The sequence below is a fragment of the Durio zibethinus genome, chromosome 25 (assembly GCF_047325235.1).
Source record: "Durio zibethinus cultivar Kanyao isolate XHJ-2024 chromosome 25, ASM4732523v1, whole genome shotgun sequence".
Lineage (NCBI taxonomy): Eukaryota > Viridiplantae > Streptophyta > Magnoliopsida > Malvales > Malvaceae > Durio > Durio zibethinus.
This window is the reverse complement of record NC_143186.1, coordinates 18,781,336-18,798,961: the sequence shown is the minus strand read 5'-3', so window position 1 is coordinate 18,798,961 and position 17,626 is coordinate 18,781,336. Positions and strand designations below refer to the sequence as shown.

The following is a 17,626-nucleotide window of genomic DNA, read 5'->3' as shown; positions in this document are numbered from 1 at the left end:
TAAACTCCTAACTCAATTCTGTCGATGGCATCCCTCGCGTGCTTCTCCAATCTCTCCCTGCTCCTCCGTGCTGCCAAGATATCACCCTCTCTTCATCTCTCCTCAAACTTGATTGCGAAATTCACCCATAAACTAGTGACTACTGTTTCTTCTTTCCTCATCTTTAAAAACGGTGGGAGTTACAGTTACATGCGTCACTGCACAGGTGGCGGACGTTGTACTGGTGGACCAAGAGGAGAAGATTTGGGTGTTGAGAGTTGGTGTGATATGTGGAGGCCCATCGACGGAGCGTGGGATTTCTTTGAACTTTGCTCGCTCAGTACTTGATCACATACAGAGAGAGGATTTGCATGTGAGCTGTTATTATATTGACTCTCATCTCAATGCCTATGCAATATCCTCTGCTCAGGTATATTCCAATGCTCCTTCAGACTTTGATTTTAAGCTGGAAAGCCTTGCCCAAGCTTTCCAGTCTTTGTCTGAATTTGCTGAGCATCTAGCTGCCTCAGTGGACAGAGTTTTCCCTGTTATACATGGTCGTTTTGGTGAAGAGGGTGGCATTCAGGAGTTATTGGAAAAAAATAATGTTCCATTTGTTGGCTCAGGATCCAAGGAGTGTCGTCAAGCATTTGACAAGTATGATGCCTCCCTGGGCCTTAGCAAGCATGGGTTTGTAACAGTACCTAGTTTCTTACTGCAGGGAAGTGAAGTGAATGAATCTAAATTATCAAAATGGTTTGCACGCAACCAGTTGGACTTAAACTCAGGGAAAGTTGTGGCCAAACCAACAAGAGCAGGGTCAAGCATTGGTGTCACAGTTGCATATGGAGTTACTGATTCACTTAAAAAGGCCAAAGAAATTATTTCTCAGGGAATTGATGATAAAGTCTTTGTTGAATTGTTTCTTGAATGAGGGAGTGAATTTATAGCCATTGTTCTTGATGTGGGTCATGGTTTTGATTGCCAACCTGTTGTGCTACTGCCAACTGAGGTGGAGCTTCAATTTCATGGCAGTGGTGATGTAAGGGAGAAAGATGCAATTTTCAATTACGTAAAGAAGTATCTTCCCACACAACAGGTTAAGAAGGGATCAGGATTCGCGCATTTTTTAGCATGCGACCTGACCCGAGCGTCAGCTTATTTCTGACCTGTGCTTGACCAACTTATCTATCGATCCTTGGAGCCCAGCTGCCAAGCTACATCCCTCAAACTGTTCTTTGTGCCTGGAGGCGAGCCACGCCAAATCCCTCGAGTCGAGCTGTTCTTTTTTTTTTTTTTTGGTATTTTATTTATTTGTTTATTTATTTATTTATGTCTTATTTATTTTTAGGAGTATTTTTTGCATGTTTTAATTTAATAAAAATAAAATAAAATAATAAAAATTTTTAAAAAAAATATTTTTGAGGAAAAATTGAAAGTATCAATTTTTCTTAAAAATAAAATTTCTAAAAATATTTTTAATTTTTCAAAAATATTTTTAAGGAAAAGTTGAAAGTATTAATTTTTCTTGAAAATAAAATTTTTGAAAAAAAGCATTTTAGTGGAAAAGTTAGAAGAGCCAATTTTTCTTAAAAATAAAATTTTAAAAAATATATATTTTTAAGAAAAAGTTGAAAGTATCAGTTTTCTTTAAAAATAAAATAAAAAAACCTTAAAATGCTTTAAGAAAAAATTGAAAGTATCAATTTTTTTTGTATAAAAGCATGAGTTTTTATTTGATAAAACACAAAAAAGACCTATATTAAAATCATCCATTTTTCTTTTTGTCCTTTTGAAAAAATTTTAATGTTAAATGATCCGATGATGGAGTTTCTGCAAGTGAAACAATAATTTTTTTGTATACTCTTGAGGTGAGAGAATTTTCTTAATTTTCTGTCAAAAGTATTAAAGTCAATTAAGGATAATTTCTAATAATTAATTATTTGGTAATTTTTAAGGCTTATTGGATAACACGAAATCGAGTTGGTACCATCTTTCGATGGGGGTTGTGAGGGTGCTATAACCTTTCCCACATGTAATCAAACTCCTGAATCCTGTTCTGATTTACAGATCCGAACCTATTCTTTTAGGGACCCTTAATCAAGCTTAGGAGCTCCTTAAAAAGATAAATTCTTTAGGTGACCAATCACACCTAAACAAAAAAGATTGATGATGATTCCTAAAGTCAATGTCTAGCGATAAATCTTCAGATCTATATGTTATGACACATACGACCACACGCATATTCTTCAGTCTTCATTCCTCAGGCAACCTGTTTGTCTTTGTCATAGCAACAACCTTTGCTCCAAGTGCTTCGGCCTATACCGATATTATTGCAAATTTAACTCGTGACTATGCCTGGACGGTGATTCGGTGAAGATCAGAAGCGAAAGTTCACACCGACTCTTACAATCATGACTGCTTAAATATAAAACAACATTTTTTAAGCAACCAAGAAACTTTGAATTACCCTTTGAACTGCGAAGCTTGAATTCAAATCCAACAAGCATCAGGATCAAGTTATCAATCAACTGCATGACAAGGGAAATAGCCTTCTTTTACAGATTGTGATAAGCCACAAGTGTATGGAACCCTCATACGTATACAAGCATGAGTAAGTGCATAGATATTCAGTTTGTAACTGCTAACCTGAGGAGGGTTGATAATGGGGGTACTCAACAGACTTCCATAAACACCACCGTTGGATATCGTAAATGAGCCTCCAGCCATTTCATCAATTGATGTGGTCCCATCGTTTGCCTTCTTTGCAAGGCTGTAGATTGTGTTCTCTATCTCAGCAAAATTCATCTTATCAGCATCACGGACAACTGGAACAACAAGTCCCTCGTAGGAAACATAAAGAAACAAAAAGCTTAACATAGAAGAAATGGTAAGGGAAAAAAGAGAAAACAAAGTTATTGAAGGAAGGCCATGAATGCTTATTGACCGTTTCAAGAACAAATCATTTCATACTTTAACAAATTCTGACATAAATCCCAACTTGACACCATGTTAAAAGCATCCTTATAATCAGAGCGAAGCTTCATCAAATTAGTCCTGCAAAGAGAAGCAAATCAATAAGACAAGAAAACAAATCAAAAGAATCAGCTTCATCACGAGTACTACTTAGCCTTTATAAGCTGATCTTATTAACTTCATAGAAAATTTGTATCAAAAAAGGGGAGCAAATAGTTCAGTACAGACCAAAATAGAAATGTTCACAAAGTGAGGTAGCATAGGCAGTCAGCAGGATGCCTAACACCTGATACAAAGAACTAAAATATGAGGGAAAATTGAACTCACATGTCCACTTCATTGAACGTTGTCAACATTGCAAAAGTATTCTGAGAATCTTTCAATCGTGTAGCAACCCGCTTCCTAAGCCTTGTCATAGGAACCTGTAATCATAAAGCCATACACTCAGAATTATTTTCTAAGATGCTTACATCATTTTTCACCAAAGCTAATATTTGGATTTAAACAGAAAATGAAAAGGCTTACTCTTCTTTCCCTCTCCTTGGGTGGAGGTATAGGTTCAGTAGCAGTTCGCTTTGGAGGTGGTGGAGAAAGGGCTGTAGGCTTCTCCGCAGAAGGAGAAGCTTCAACTTTAGCTTTTGGCTTATCCTGCTTTACAGTTTCAGTTGGAGATGGCTTTTCTGATTTCTTTTCAAAGGGAGTAGCAGGTGGTACACCCTCAGCACTCTTTGAAATGACAGCAATCTTAGTACCTGGTTCCAGGTACCTCCTTCCTTGGTTACATACTTTCAAGAATTATGACATTAACATTTAGGATCCAAATTTTTCTTTTTTTTTTTTTTAAATTATTCAGCTTCAACTTTATAATCGATAGAATTTTAACACTTATATAACTTTAATTAAATTGTTTCTCTCAAACTATATAAACCCTAACAACCAATCTTTGAAATTTTTAAAGAAACCAAAACTAATGGTATATCAATTATAGAGACCTACACCCAATTTGTAAGTTCATTGACTCGAAAGTCTCACTATTTTATCTCATAAAAAGGATCTCATAAGATTATATTTAAGTTTTTATTTATATATCATAACAGATTCTCAAAATCTTTTAAGAATAAACTCTCACGTTAAAACTTGACGGCCCTATTAAGGCCAATACAAAGTATAGACAAAACTACAGTCATATCACACATAGAATCAAAATTAAACCAAACATTGAGATTCTAAAGGTGGCTTTCATTGTATAGCAATTAGCCCCCACAGGACTTTGGAGGTGACTCTTATAATGTAGACCTTAGCTTTCATTTGACTGGTAATTACTTTGATACTATTTATGAAGACCCATATCTAACTTGTGAGGTATTGTCTATTTTGACTTGAAGATCTCATAGTTTTATCTCACAAAAAATATCTCACAAGTTTAGGTTTAAACCTCTATTTATATATTATACAAGATCCTTATAATCTTTTAATATGGGATTGAGGTATCACAAACTATTTTCGTTAAAGCTTGATGTCTCTGTCCAGCCTAACATAAAGTACAGACATATCCATAGAACTGTACACACAAAACCATAGAATCAAAATCACTTCAAACATTAGAATTCTAGATGTGACTCTTATCGTGAAGCGCTTAGTTCCTATCCAACTGGCAAGCACTTCAATACCATTTGTGGAGACTCACACTCAACATGCGAGGTATTATTAGCTTTAATTTTAAGGTCTCACAGTTTCTTTTCACAAGAAGTACCTCACAAGTTTAGATTTAAACTTCTACTTATATATCATAACAAATCTTCAAAATCTCTCGATATAAAATTGAGGCAGACACCAACTCTACAAAAAAATGGTAAACCCGAAAGATGAATAGTTGGAATACCTTGTGAATTTCAACCATGTTCCACAAATTTTTAAGATTTATATGAAGAAGATATCTCTGAAGATTTAATGGTAACCAAATTATTTCTTAACAATCTTCTATTTTTTCTATTTTTTCTTACCATTTTAAATTATAGATATAAATGAAAAACACATATTTTATCAATCTTTTCAATTTTTATTTTCACTCAATATTTCAACTGAATGCTCCACTGTATACTATTTTTACTATTATTTGTTATGATTTTGTTCTACTTATGTTCCTTTTGGTTGAAATGCAGAAACTGTTTTAGGTTTTGTGAACAACATGCTTTTTTTTTTTTTAATACTCATTACCTTCGTGAGATATATGTTTTTTTGGGCTAATTCAAAACCTATTAAAAAATATTTCCTCATTTACATAGAATCTCATCAAAAAAAAAAAAAAAAAGCCAAATTCTTGCTTTATTATATTTGCACATATATATATATTATTACTTATCAATATAAATTTTTAATAAACTATTCATTAATTTCTATTTTCTGGTTTGTTATCTTAATGTTTTATAATTTAACTCTATATATTCTAAGTTTGTTAATACTTATTAAATAAAATAACAATTTTCTTTGCTTGTTTTATTACTTTACTGATTTGTTTTTCTATGATGATAAGTGTAAAAAAATAAGTTAATTTTGATTAACAATGCATACATATCTGTATTAAAATTTATGTTGACAAAATACTTTCAAATAAACACTATGATTGCAGAGACTTCTGACGAATTTTATAAAGACACATCTGCAATATGTTAAAATTCTGAGAACTACATTTCTTAAAAGTTTACTTCCTACTCAATTTAGAATGCGTTTAGTTAAGATCAATGGTAAACTATACTTTAAAAATGATTGGAAAGTTTTTGTTGATGCACATTGTTCGCAATCTGATGATGTATTCATCTCGAAATACAACAATGATTCATTATTTATGTTGTTCTATATGCTAAAAGTGGTATTGTTATCACAAGAAACATTCTTCAAGCAAGAATAGATAATACCTTAATTTCAAATATTTTTCATTTATAAACAATGTAATTATTTTATGATATATTCTTAAGATTCTATTTTTTTTTATTTTCATAGATGAGAAAAAAAAAATTAATGCAGGCGTCTTCTTCAAATATCATAAAAAACGTAATGAGTGAATTGTTACCAAAAAAAAAAGAAAAAACTACCAAAGTTATTTATTTTGAGCATACAACTTTTAAGTTAGATGAGCATGTCAAAATTAAGGCCGATGAAGATGGTAAACTTGAATCTGACAACAATGGTTTTGACTATCCATCATTTGAACTTACCATGACAAAAACAAATGTTTAATCATCCTATGTCTTCGTAATTAATACAGCATATATAAACTACTTTCATATAAGTTCTATTACGTTTAAATAATTTTAATTTTTGAATATCACATTTATTAATTATTGTTAGCCATTGTTTGTTAAACTATTTTTAAAATTCAGCATATATCTACCACATTCTATAAACAATACCATCCAACACATAACGTCGATATCATCTTGATGGTCTCATAGGTTGGTCTGTTCGATTTAAGTATTCAACTAAAAGTAAAATTTTCTTAGATGGATTGAGAAAATTTGTGACAAATAATCATTTGAACTTTAGTTATCATTCTTTTTTTTCAAATGGTTGAAGAAGACATGTTCTATGTTTTTATTAAATGAAATTAGATATGTAGAACTTAACATATACTACTTGAGCTTTTGTCTAAACTCTCATGTTAGTTGTTAGTTGCATTTTGATCTTTTTATAATGACATCTTTAAGTAGCTATGGTTTGATGTCTAACCTTATTCCCTGTTTTATATGCTACATATTCAGTACGCTATTATTCTATTAAATTTATTTTCTTTAGCAAGGAGCAATTCCTGCAGCTTTTGTAACTTAACTTTTTTTTAAATAAATTTTATAATAACTATATTTGTGAAAGATTATTACAATAACTTAACTTTTCCATATATAGGACAAGACAATCTATTGAAATTGAGTCCTGTTTGTTAGCTAGCATCTTAAATTTGTGTTAGATTTTGCAATTTTAAGCTTAGATTTTTTTATTTTTCTAAAATTATATTCGATAGACATAGATACGAGGTCAGACCTTATAAATATATATGAAAAACCTTAGAAAAAAAATTAAACATACCCGCATCCACACATAGCTATTACCCGATGCTCATCTCCAAGCTCGAGTAATAGAGATTCTGAGTATCAAAACGCAAAAGTTAGGTCCAAAACTTGTTATACATAGTTAAAAAAAACTTTAAATTCAGACATTTTAGGAATTTTAAATTAAGTTGATGATTGTAAGTTACCCATAAGAGATGCTTCCAATTTTTGATTTGCCATTAGAACTTCATCAGTTGGATTGAGAACACCTCCTTCCAATGAACGTTTTTGGCTCTCCATTACATTGTATGAGATAGAGATAAAAAAAACAAACAAAATTCCTTCAACAGTCTTTGAAATCACAGGGCCTTTCCCTTCCTTCATTTTGTCAAATACCTTGACCACCAGGTTCCTTAGGAGACCTGAATAGAAGTACCAAAACAAGAGCCATTTCAGCAGAAACAAGTGTAAACAAGAGATGAATCATCTCAATGAACTATTCAAGAAACTAGTGCAAATGGTTTCTGAGAAAAATTATAAACAATATATGGGGTGACAATGGAGTAAAAATCCCAGGTCTGCCATAGAAAATTTTGGTATCTGCTTCAAAACTTCAGTTGCTGGTTGAATTAAAGAATCATACTTTCCACAAGTATAGGGACGGTAGAATATTATCTTTACTAATAGGAAGGGACATAACATGTATTAACAAGGTGAAATAGAATAACTAGCAGGCTCAGTTTTCAAGCATCAGCACTTTCTATAATCTTTTTTCTACAATTCCAATGTCAAAAAATATTGGCTTCATAAATAAAGAAGACATGCATCTCTCTTTGTCGAGCAAAGTTTAAATGCCCTTTGCTTCGCTGCTTAATAAAAAAAATTAAGAAGACTTGGACCGACCTTTTCTTTTCCCATGACAAAACTTGGGCTGAACTGGCTTAGTTTGAAATATTTAACTCTGATAAATGTTCTACATGGGCCTAGGCAGAGTCCATCTCTCATGACCCTTTCCTCCATTATCCAAACTCACAAAGGAAAGTTGGGCTTTTGTGAAATCATAGTACATTTCTGCCTAAAGAAACTTGAGCTGCTAAAAGAAGTCCACTAGATCCAGCTCATTACTGAAAAGGCGACTAATAGATTGATAATATCTAAATGGGATAGGCGATAGGGCATTGTCCATCTCTCCCAAAGCCTTTTCCAAAACTTGGGTTTCTAAGAAATCCACAAGCAGCGCCTTACTCAGAAGAGTTTAGACATTAGATGATGGTTTCATTCAACTAATATTCTAATTCATTTCTGTCCCAGTCCTTTCCCTTCTTGGAGGGGAACTTGGGCCAGTAACAAATCATTAAAGCTCATTAGTCAGTTATAAAATACTCAAGAGATGAAGAGAACCCAAATTGTGAAGTTTATTCACACTATTTCAGAAGGAAAGAAGTCCTCAATCCTAATATTACTATATAAGACTATACATAGAATTGATCTCCATAATTAATAAGTAAATTTTGAGTTGATTTGGACCATAACCACCTTCTTAACCTAACAACTAATTGACCATTCACTAGATTTTGTTTAATTACATTATCAAAACTTGTACAATCACAATCTGTAAAATGAACATGAAATGAGAAGGTTGACCAGAGATTTCAGTCTTCAATTCCCAACTAATGCAAATATCCAATGACGATCAAATATAAGAATCAAAAGAGCTTGCTTGCAAACTCTTCTCCATCCCCTTCCTTCATTGAAGAATGAGGATGGGATGCATCATCTGCTAGGTCTCTGAGCTCTGACAAACTTCTTCCAAGCTGAAGAGCTACCTTCACTTCAAATAATTCCCCATTTTCCCTCTCATCTGCTTCTCCTTCTTCCAGGGTTGATTCTATGGTTTCTCCCATGAACCTCAAGAATCCAGCAGAGTTCCTATACATTTCAAACACCATCCCTATCTGCCCACCATGCTCCAAACTGTTAGCGACAACGGCCATAGCTCCAAAAACTACACTGAGTATTGCAGCAAATGAGCCATAGAAAGATGATCCCATCAAGGCAGAACCAACTGCAGCTATGCCAGTGAACAAGGGGCCAGATATGGCTAGGATTTTATTGATTTTCAAGACTAGTTTACTTAGTCTCATATATTCTTCAGTGTCTTTTCTCTTCAAAATCCCAACAACTTCTTTCATTTCTTCTTCAAGATTCTCATTCCACCCACTTTTTTCAACTTTCCTGACAAGCTTTTCCTGTTGAGTACTCTTCTCTTCTGGCCACCACACAGCTGGTTGTACAAGTGATGGAAATTTATCAAGCATGGTTCCAAGTAAGGGAAGTGGATAAGCTTCATCCAATGCCAAGACTTTCTCCATTGCAGCTTTCACATCATCCCAATCTGGGTTTCCAATAGCAATGTTTGTCTTTATCTCCTCGTGAAGCTTCTTAAACAATCTTGAAGCATTTCTTTGTTCTTCAGCCAGCTGAGAAGGCTGTATCTTATTCATCACCAGCAAAACCCCGGTTGCTGCCATGTAAAGCAAACTGGAAGATAGCTTCAGAGCCATAAATGATGCTCCACTTCCATTAACAGCTGCAATTCCAGCCATTGTTGTAGCTGTGGTTGTCATTCCATTGACAGAATTCAATAGAAGCCTGTTCCAGTTATCACGCTGTGCTCCAATATTCTTGTGCATTTCAACTCTATCTGCTACAATATCCATTATAGCATACGTCTCTTGCAAAACCATTGAATTGGAGATTTCTTCCTTGTTTGCGCCGTTATTTTCAAGTTTAAGCTTAATTTCTATCAGGGGATTGGTTGTTTTGAAGGTTATCAACCCTTTTCTTTGGTTAAACTCATCATTGATCAGGAGCTTTCGAACTGAAACATTTGGGTTATATAGAGTGGCTCTGGTTTTTCTAAGGGAAGCTGAGGAAGAACAGTAAGAGACAAATGGTGAAGAAGTTTGAAGAATAGCCATGGTCACTCTCCTTGGGATTCAAAGGCTTTTTGCTGTTAAATGAGTGACAATCAGATGCATTTATGGACAATAATTTAAGGTAGTGGGTTATTTATATCATTTATTTCCTGGATTTTTCACAGAACTGGTCCATGGTTTCGGTTTCAACACGACAGAATTTGACTTTCGGTGTGGTTATTGAGGTGTAGAGCGGGTTAAAAAACTTCACTTAATGGGTCAGTTGACATTTTCCTTGCTAAAGAAAAGTGTGAACAAATGTGAACCCATTGACAGTTTTCTCTTGAAGCTCTTTCTGCCGAGTCAAACCAATAACCTTTTTCCACAAAGTGGAAATGCCAATGCTTTCCAAAAATCCCAACACTGTAATATTAGTTTAAGAGGAAGTTGGTAAATAAAAGGACAAAACAAGTTTTGGTAATAAGATTTTAAGTATTAGAATAATGGTATTAAATTAAGATTTTATTTTGTGATTGAATCACATCAAAATTTTATAATAATTCCATGATATCAAAACTTGAAACAAGCTCCTAAAAACCATGATTTAGGTCTATTCAAACTGTTACTTCCACCATTTTTCCTCGTATTATGAGTTGATAACAAAATACTCGAGAAAAAGGTGCTAAATAAAAGTATCTTGGGTCAAAATTTTGATTTTTGACCATCCATGGGTAAATCTTGATTTCTTTCTCCTTAGAGCAAATACACGAGTTTATTTTTTTTTCTTTTATTTTGCATGGTCATGAACAAACAGCCGAATGAGTTCTACCCTTTGAAACCCAAAGTTCTGCCATTCAAGGAAACCAGGATTTGTCAGTCTATAAGACTGAAAGAGGGAGAATTGACGCGCTTTCACATGAAAACAACAATGGAAAATTACTAACCACAGGACCACACGATTATTTTTCTGTCTTCATTCCTTAGGCAACGCGTTTGCCTTCGTCATAGCAACAACCTTTGCTCCAGGTGCTTCAGCCTATACCAATATTATTGCAAATTTAACTCGTCACTAAGCCTAGACGGCAGCGACCGTCCAGGCGTGGACGGTGATCGGTGAAGATCAGAAGCAAAATTCACTCCGACTCTTCAATCATACATGAATCTAAGCCTGAATTCTCATGTTGGAGAGTGAAAAAGCTTGAATAACCACCATACATGAATATAAGAAGAAACAGCCTGTCCATGTCTGATTTCCATATTTAATGTCACAAATGTCGATTTGCGGATAAAAAAATAAACCCAAGTTGCTAATATGTGTACCCCTTACATCTGGATTTAAAGAAAGAAAAACATATTTGCAATACAGAAACTAGAAATCTGTATTTCAATACTCGATGTAGTTCAACAGTGGCCGGCCGCAATGTCGAAACTCGTAAAGGGTGAATCAACAAATGAAACCCTACAAAACTTCAGGCATTTATTCTTGTTCATTTAAAGAGGACGTATACATCCAATTCTAAGCGTGTCAGAAAACCATGAAATATCACTACAGTTGATTAGGCGTTTCAAACATCAAGTAGCAGCCTGCGAGGGTCTTCAACAACATCCTTAATACGACGCAAGAAGAAGACAGCCTCTCTTCCATCAATCAGCCGATGGTCATAAGTGAGGGCAATGTACATCATTGGTCTCGGGACTACGTTACCTCCAACAACCATTGGTCGGGACACTATTGAGTGCATACCCAAGATAGCTGACTGCAAAAAAATTGTTTTAATGTATGAATATTCTCTTTCTGGTCAAAAACAAAAGCTAAATATAGAAACTAAGAAGAGTGAGCAAACACCTCTTACCAATTCGGATAAGTCAGAAGTGTATGGAACCCTCATACATATACAAGCATGTGTAAGAAGTGCATAGATATTCAGTTTGTAACTACTAACCTGAGGAGGGTTGATAATGGGGGTACTCAACAGACTTCCGTAAACACCACCGTTGGATATCGTAAATGAGCCTCCAGCCATTTCATCGATTGATATGGTCCCATCATTAGCCTTCTTTGCAAGGCTGTTGATTGTCTTTTCTATCTCAGCAAAATTCATCTTATCAGCATCACGGACGACTGGAACAACAAGTCCCTGGCATGAAAGATAAAGGAACAAAAAGCTTAACATAGAAACATGAATCATATTCTTCTTTTTCCATTTTTTTTTCCAATTTTCAATGAACGTGCAGGGATGAGGTCCATGCATATATTTGTCAATACTGGCGTATTATGATTAGCAAGGTAACTTTCAAGACTAGTAACATAATGAGAAAAGACTTGTATAATCTTCTAGATATCTCATTTTCTCATTTGTCATGAAATAAAATAAAGCAACTTCAGCTCAGTAAATAAAGAAAACAAGTAAAAAAAACCTTCAACAAATCTATAATGTTCTTTAATTGTCAAAGGACAAATCTCATCTTGAGCCTATTGATTACTACTCGTTTCAACTTTACAAATTGCTCTATGTTCACATGAAATTTTTATTTTCAATTCACTTTTGCATGCATAAAACCCACAGAAATATAAGCTTCTTTGCAAACTAGCCGGTAAAGAATGCTGATAGAAACACTAAGAATGCAGGTTTCAGTAAGCCCTTAAATGGCTAAATTGCAATTTGGCAAATCAAAGAATGTAAAAGACAACCACAAGAAAGATTACCTTTGGAGTACCAACAGCAATGCTGATATCTATATAATCCCTATAAATAATATCATCCCCATCAATTACCGCATTTACAATAGGCTGATGCTGAAGTGCACTAACAGCAGCCTGATACAACAAAATAGAAAATATGGTAAGAGAAAAAAGAGAAAGCAAAGTTAGTAAAGGCAGGCCATGAATACATTTGTGAGCATTTCAGGGACAAATCATTGCATACTTTAACAAATCCTGACATAAATCCCAACTTGACACCATGTTTCTCAACAAAAGCATCCTTATAATCAGAGCGAAGCTTCATCAAATTAGTCCTGCAAAGAGAAGCAAATCAATAAAGACAAGAAAACAAATCAAAAGAATCAGCTTCATCACGAGTACTCCATAGCCTTTATAAGCTGATCTGATTAACTTCATAGAAAACTTGTATCAGAAAAGGGAAGCAAATAGTTCAGTACAGACCAAAATAGAAATGTTTGCAAAGTGAGGTAACACAGACAGTCAGCAGGATGCCTAACACCTGATACAAAGAACTAAAATATGAGCGAAAATTGAACTCACATGTCCACTTCATTGAACGTTGTCAACAATGCAAAAGTATTCTGAGAGTCTTTCAATCGTGTGGCAACCCGTTTCCTAAGCCTTGTCATAGGAACCTGTAATCATAAAGACATACACTCAGGATTATTTTCTAAGATGCTAACATCATTTTTCACCAAAGCTAATATTTGGACGCAAACAGAAAATGAAAAGGCTTACTCTTCTTTCCCTCTCCTTGGGTGGAAGTATAGGTTCGGTAGCAGTTCGCTTTGGAGGTGAAGGAGAAGGGGCTTTAGGCTTCTCTGCAGAAGAAGAAGCTTCAACTTTAGCTTTTGGCTTATCCTCCCTTACAGTTTCAGCTGGAGGAGATGGCTTGGAAGCAGCTTTTCCCGATTTCTTTTCAGAGGGAGCAGCAGGTGGTACACCCTCAGCAGACTTTGAAATGACAGCAATCTTGGTACCTGGTTCCACAGTATCTCCTTCCTTGGCTACATACTGGCAAGAATTATGACATTAACATTCAGGATCCAGTCCGATCCCCTAGCTCCAAGAAATGAGAAGGTAGGAGTCTAGGAATGACCAGCAACCTAGACATTTTTGTGCATGCATGTGAGACCCAAAGATACAGGTTTATTGATATATTACCTCTTGTATCACACCATCGTGGGGGCTGACAACATCAATTGTTACCTGATGAAAATAAACACTGCAGGTATTAGGGGTATAAACCCATGTCTTCTCAATAGAAGAAAATGTAAAGAAAGTACCTTATCTGTTTCAATTTGAGCAATTGGTTCATCAGCTGCTACTCTATCACCAGGTTCTGCACTCAAAAATTTAGATACATGCTCAATCAAGCACTTACAAACATGAAGATGAATGCCTACTGAATGGATGGATATTACAATTGTAGAACATACTTTTCAAGAATGTTGCCAAAGTGCCATCAGTAATTGATTCTCCCATAAAGGGGACAACAGCATCAACCAGATCCCCTTCATCACAAGGAAATTGAGAAAGTAAAAAAACTTTTAATAATGTAATAATGAAATAAAAAGGAAGGCATGGTTGTTGTCAAGCAGACACCTGTTCCTCATCAATATGTACTCTTTGCAAGTACAAATTGAAAAATGAACTAAAAATGCCAAAACGATGGAGTGAAAGTCTACTAGCATAGAAGTTCTACTTCAAATCATTATATAACTAAATTACAGCCAACTTTTCATAATATTGATTTCGCACTTTTCCAGAGGTTGAAAGAAATTCTGAAGAATTTTCTTATTTTGACATTAGTACCAACTGCTAAGTGTAAAACGGGTTTGACATTGGTTAGATGTTACTGGTCTATTCCAGATAAAGTGGTGATCAAATGAACGATTATAATGCACATGAATTAAATTCTTGCAAAAACCAAAAAGACATAACCATGTATTAATAACCATTTAAAAAAACCAATAAGATAAAAAAATAAAAAAATAAAAAGCTGATAGCCATTGGCTAAATAAATATCATTAAGGAAATTAATCAATATTATACCATCTCCAGAAGAGAAAGGCCTGCACGATTTTTGCATGATAGCCTCCAATTGAATGCTAGAAATGACATCCCTGTACATAAGAAAAGCTGTCAGGGGAAAGCAGTGCTAAGGAATGGCAAACTGATTTAAAAAATTGAAACAAAAAATCATGAGCATTGAATCTCCTTTTCTAATTGCCCTAACTTATCTAGTTTCTGGAAAAACAAAAATGAGATGGGCTACTTTGCATTGAAATGGACCTTTTATTAAAGATAGGTATGGTAATTTACACATCAAACATCAGATTAATCCAGAAGTCAGCTCATACCCTCACTGTGTCAATTAATGACTAATGAGAGACAGTTTAATTCCTTAAATTGATATGCATTATTACAAGGTTCAGAGCCAACTAACCTTGTCTTTGTTAAACCAGTAGAACAGCCTATAATAATCATGAAATATGTCATTAATAACAAAGATAATCACTAAAGTTATGCCAACATGAGAAGAAAAACGCCCAAACGATTTACCCGGCAGAACAAGACGAGAGAAGTTCCGGACATGGACAATTCCTCTCAGTTGAAGTAATAGCATCTGTTCAAACACTTGAAATTTAAATCTTGTGATAACATTTACCAATTAATGATAAAAAGCCAAACCCAACTGATTAAAAAAAAACAAAAGTTTCCAATAGATTATTACTTTTACTACTTAGTCTTTTGCTTCCAGAAGCGAAAAAGCCAAAAAGTAACAAATTTTTATATTAATCAAGGTCAAATTTCAAATTTTTTGGACAAAATAAGCATGATTTTATCTTTAAATAGATTCAATAGAATCAAGATCAATCAAAATTCAAGCATGATTACCAAATCCAATTCATTTTCAACTGAATTATTTACCTCTTTTCCCGCATCGGAAGAAACTCTAGATGCTGAAACACCTGGCCGATTCGCCCGCAATGACTTCCCCAACACCTGGAAAAAAAAAACACAAAAAAATTAAAAAAAAAAACAAGTGCTTTAGCTAAATAAATTAAAATTTTTAAAAAAAGTTCTAACCGAAGCTGATGAGCCTCCGCTCGCAACTTTTCTCCTTAAAGCGCCCAGCATCACCGCTATTCAACCCCTTCTAATTTTTTTTTTCAAAATCAGAAGAAAAAAAATTATATATCAGCAATTAAAATGCAAAATCAAATAACTTAAATATTTTTCCAAAATTCAATATATTTACCAGATTTCAGTGTACAATCAAAATTAAGCTGAATAAAATAAGAATGAATGAGACGTGAAGGAAACAAATATCGAACAGAGAGAGGTTTGACCTGATTTTAAAGACAAATATGAGAATTGTCGAATACAGTATAATTAAAAAAAGTAGGGTTTTTGAAGAGAGAGGTGTTGCTGAGAGCGACCGCAAAGATGCGCGTTCAGCGAGGCCGCTGTATCCATTACTGCCAGTTCGATACGTGGCATCGTTTTATTGGTAGATGCACGAAAAGTGCAGATTCTTTTCTTCTCTTGACCGAGAACGAAAGAAATATCAAAACGACTGCAATTGAAGCAGTAAGGCTTTGGGCTTTGTTTGGGTTAGAAATCTGAATTTGGGCTTCATTTGGGTTTGGACATTTTAATTTTGGGCTTAATTTGGGTTTAAAATATTAGTTTTGGACTTTATTAGGTTCCAAATCAAACGTTTGGGCTAGATTTAGGTTCAAAAATTAAAAATAGCTCAAAATAGAGTAAATGAGCTCAGATAAATGGTTCAGATTTTAAAATTTGGGCTTAAGAAGGAACAGCAAAAGACAGTTTTGGGCTGGCTCAATTAGAATTGAGTTGGATTGCTCAAGGTTTGGCCTAAGCAAGAATGGAAAGCTTGGGTCTAAAATTTATTTTACTATTTAAAGGTTGTTATGATTTAAATCTCGATTATTAAAATTAAAAATTAAAAATTATATTCGAGAATTTTTATATTTTATATTTTTAATTTTTCAAAAATAATTTTTGTTTTGTAAAAAATGTATTTGATGAACAAAGACAAAAAATATTTTCCAAAAATACAAAATAAGCAATTATGAAAATAATTATTAGTAATAATATCTAATTATAAATATATATTATATATTTATTAATTAATAACTTCCAAAATATTCACATATAGATTAACTTCTTAACTTACAAAAACACAAGCAAAAAAGTAATTAGTATTTCATGTTTTCATAATGGAAAATATCTTTTTTTTTTGTCATTTTGTAATCCATTTTCATTTTTAATTTTCAATTATCAAATATGTTTTAAATCTTATTTTTTATTTTTCAATAAAATAAAAATAAAAAAGGATTATGTGTTCTAAAATCAGACATTACCTAACATTTTATTAATGGATTACGTGGTTATTATCTCCAAAAATTTTTAGATCAACCTCTCATAGCCTTTTATATATATATATATATATATATATATATATATGTTTGTTCAAAGAAAAAATATCGATGGAGTTTATTTTCTTCATGAACATAATTTGGATCAGACAAATTAAAAACATCAAACAACTTCATTATTAATCCTGATCATGCAGCTGCCACATACAATATTACATTTTCAAGGTTATTCAATCATACATACTTGACTCATGATTAACGTTGTTAAGTAATTAAACTAGAAATTATAATAGTGATTATATGTTTGGGATTGCTGCATGTGACATTATCTTCTGCATGTCTTCACGGGAATCCTCCAAGCCCACCACCAGCCCCAGCTCCACCATGATATCCACGACCAGCACCGCTTTCAGATCCAGCAATACCACCTAGTCCACCAACTCCACCACCTCCGAACCCTCCACGCCCACCTCCGCCAAGTTCACCACCTCCAACAAGCTCGCCACTGGCACCAGCACCCCCATCAAATCCAGCTCGACCTCCTTCACCTCCTAACCACCACCACCTCGTCCT

General features: G+C 33.9%; 2 protein-coding genes and 3 pseudogenes across 11 annotated transcripts in view; all 5 read right to left on the bottom strand.

The window, feature by feature from the left end:
- Nucleotides 1-17,626, bottom strand: part of LOC111276437 (uncharacterized) — an 83,832-nt gene that overhangs the window by 53,778 nt on the left and 12,428 nt on the right. The gene's annotated exons all lie outside the window — the stretch shown is intronic.
- Nucleotides 2,503-4,855, bottom strand: LOC111276128 (dihydrolipoyllysine-residue succinyltransferase component of 2-oxoglutarate dehydrogenase complex 2, mitochondrial-like; annotated as a pseudogene). The gene is made up of 4 exons (XR_016333612.1): nt 4,838-4,855; nt 3,481-3,740; nt 3,283-3,377; nt 2,503-3,036 (listed from the first exon to the last, which is right to left on the bottom strand). The product of XR_016333612.1 is annotated as a dihydrolipoyllysine-residue succinyltransferase component of 2-oxoglutarate dehydrogenase complex 2, mitochondrial-like (transcript).
- LOC149511751 (uncharacterized) lies at nt 7,125-7,485 on the bottom strand (annotated as a pseudogene).
- Nucleotides 8,402-10,071, bottom strand: LOC111275662 (putative F-box protein At4g22030 pseudogene; annotated as a pseudogene). The gene has a single exon (XR_016333508.1). The product of XR_016333508.1 is annotated as a putative F-box protein At4g22030 pseudogene (transcript).
- On the bottom strand, nt 11,139-16,033 carry LOC111275661 (dihydrolipoyllysine-residue succinyltransferase component of 2-oxoglutarate dehydrogenase complex 2, mitochondrial-like). 8 transcript variants are annotated; one of them, XM_022861136.2, is made up of 15 exons: nt 15,907-16,033; nt 15,735-15,804; nt 15,576-15,650; nt 15,207-15,270; nt 15,091-15,118; nt 14,697-14,767; nt 14,081-14,155; nt 13,928-13,983; nt 13,806-13,850; nt 13,380-13,655; nt 13,182-13,276; nt 12,844-12,934; nt 12,624-12,734; nt 11,860-12,054; nt 11,139-11,673 (listed from the first exon to the last, which is right to left on the bottom strand). In XM_022861136.2, the coding sequence occupies exons 2-15, from the start codon at nt 15,783-15,785 to the stop codon at nt 11,482-11,484; spliced, it is 1,425 nt and encodes a 474-aa protein (XP_022716871.2). In that variant the 5' UTR covers nt 15,786-15,804; nt 15,907-16,033; the 3' UTR covers nt 11,139-11,481. The 8 variants fall into 8 exon arrangements, with proteins under 8 accessions (XP_022716871.2, XP_022716874.2, XP_022716873.2 ...); XM_022861139.2 differs by having other exon boundaries at nt 15,735-15,801; XM_022861138.2 differs by having other exon boundaries at nt 15,998-16,033.

Coding starts and splice junctions, on each gene's coding strand:
- LOC111275661 (XM_022861136.2), bottom strand. CDS start 15,785: ATGCTGGGCGCTTTAAGGAGAAAAGTTGCGAGCGGAGGCTCATCAGCT. Junction 14,768..15,090: donor ACTGGTTTAACAAAGACAAG/GTTAGTTGGCTC, acceptor TCTTATGTACAG/GGATGTCATTTCTAGCATTC. Junction 11,674..11,859: donor CCATTATCAACCCTCCTCAG/GTTAGTAGTTAC, acceptor ATTTTTTTGCAG/TCAGCTATCTTGGGTATGCA.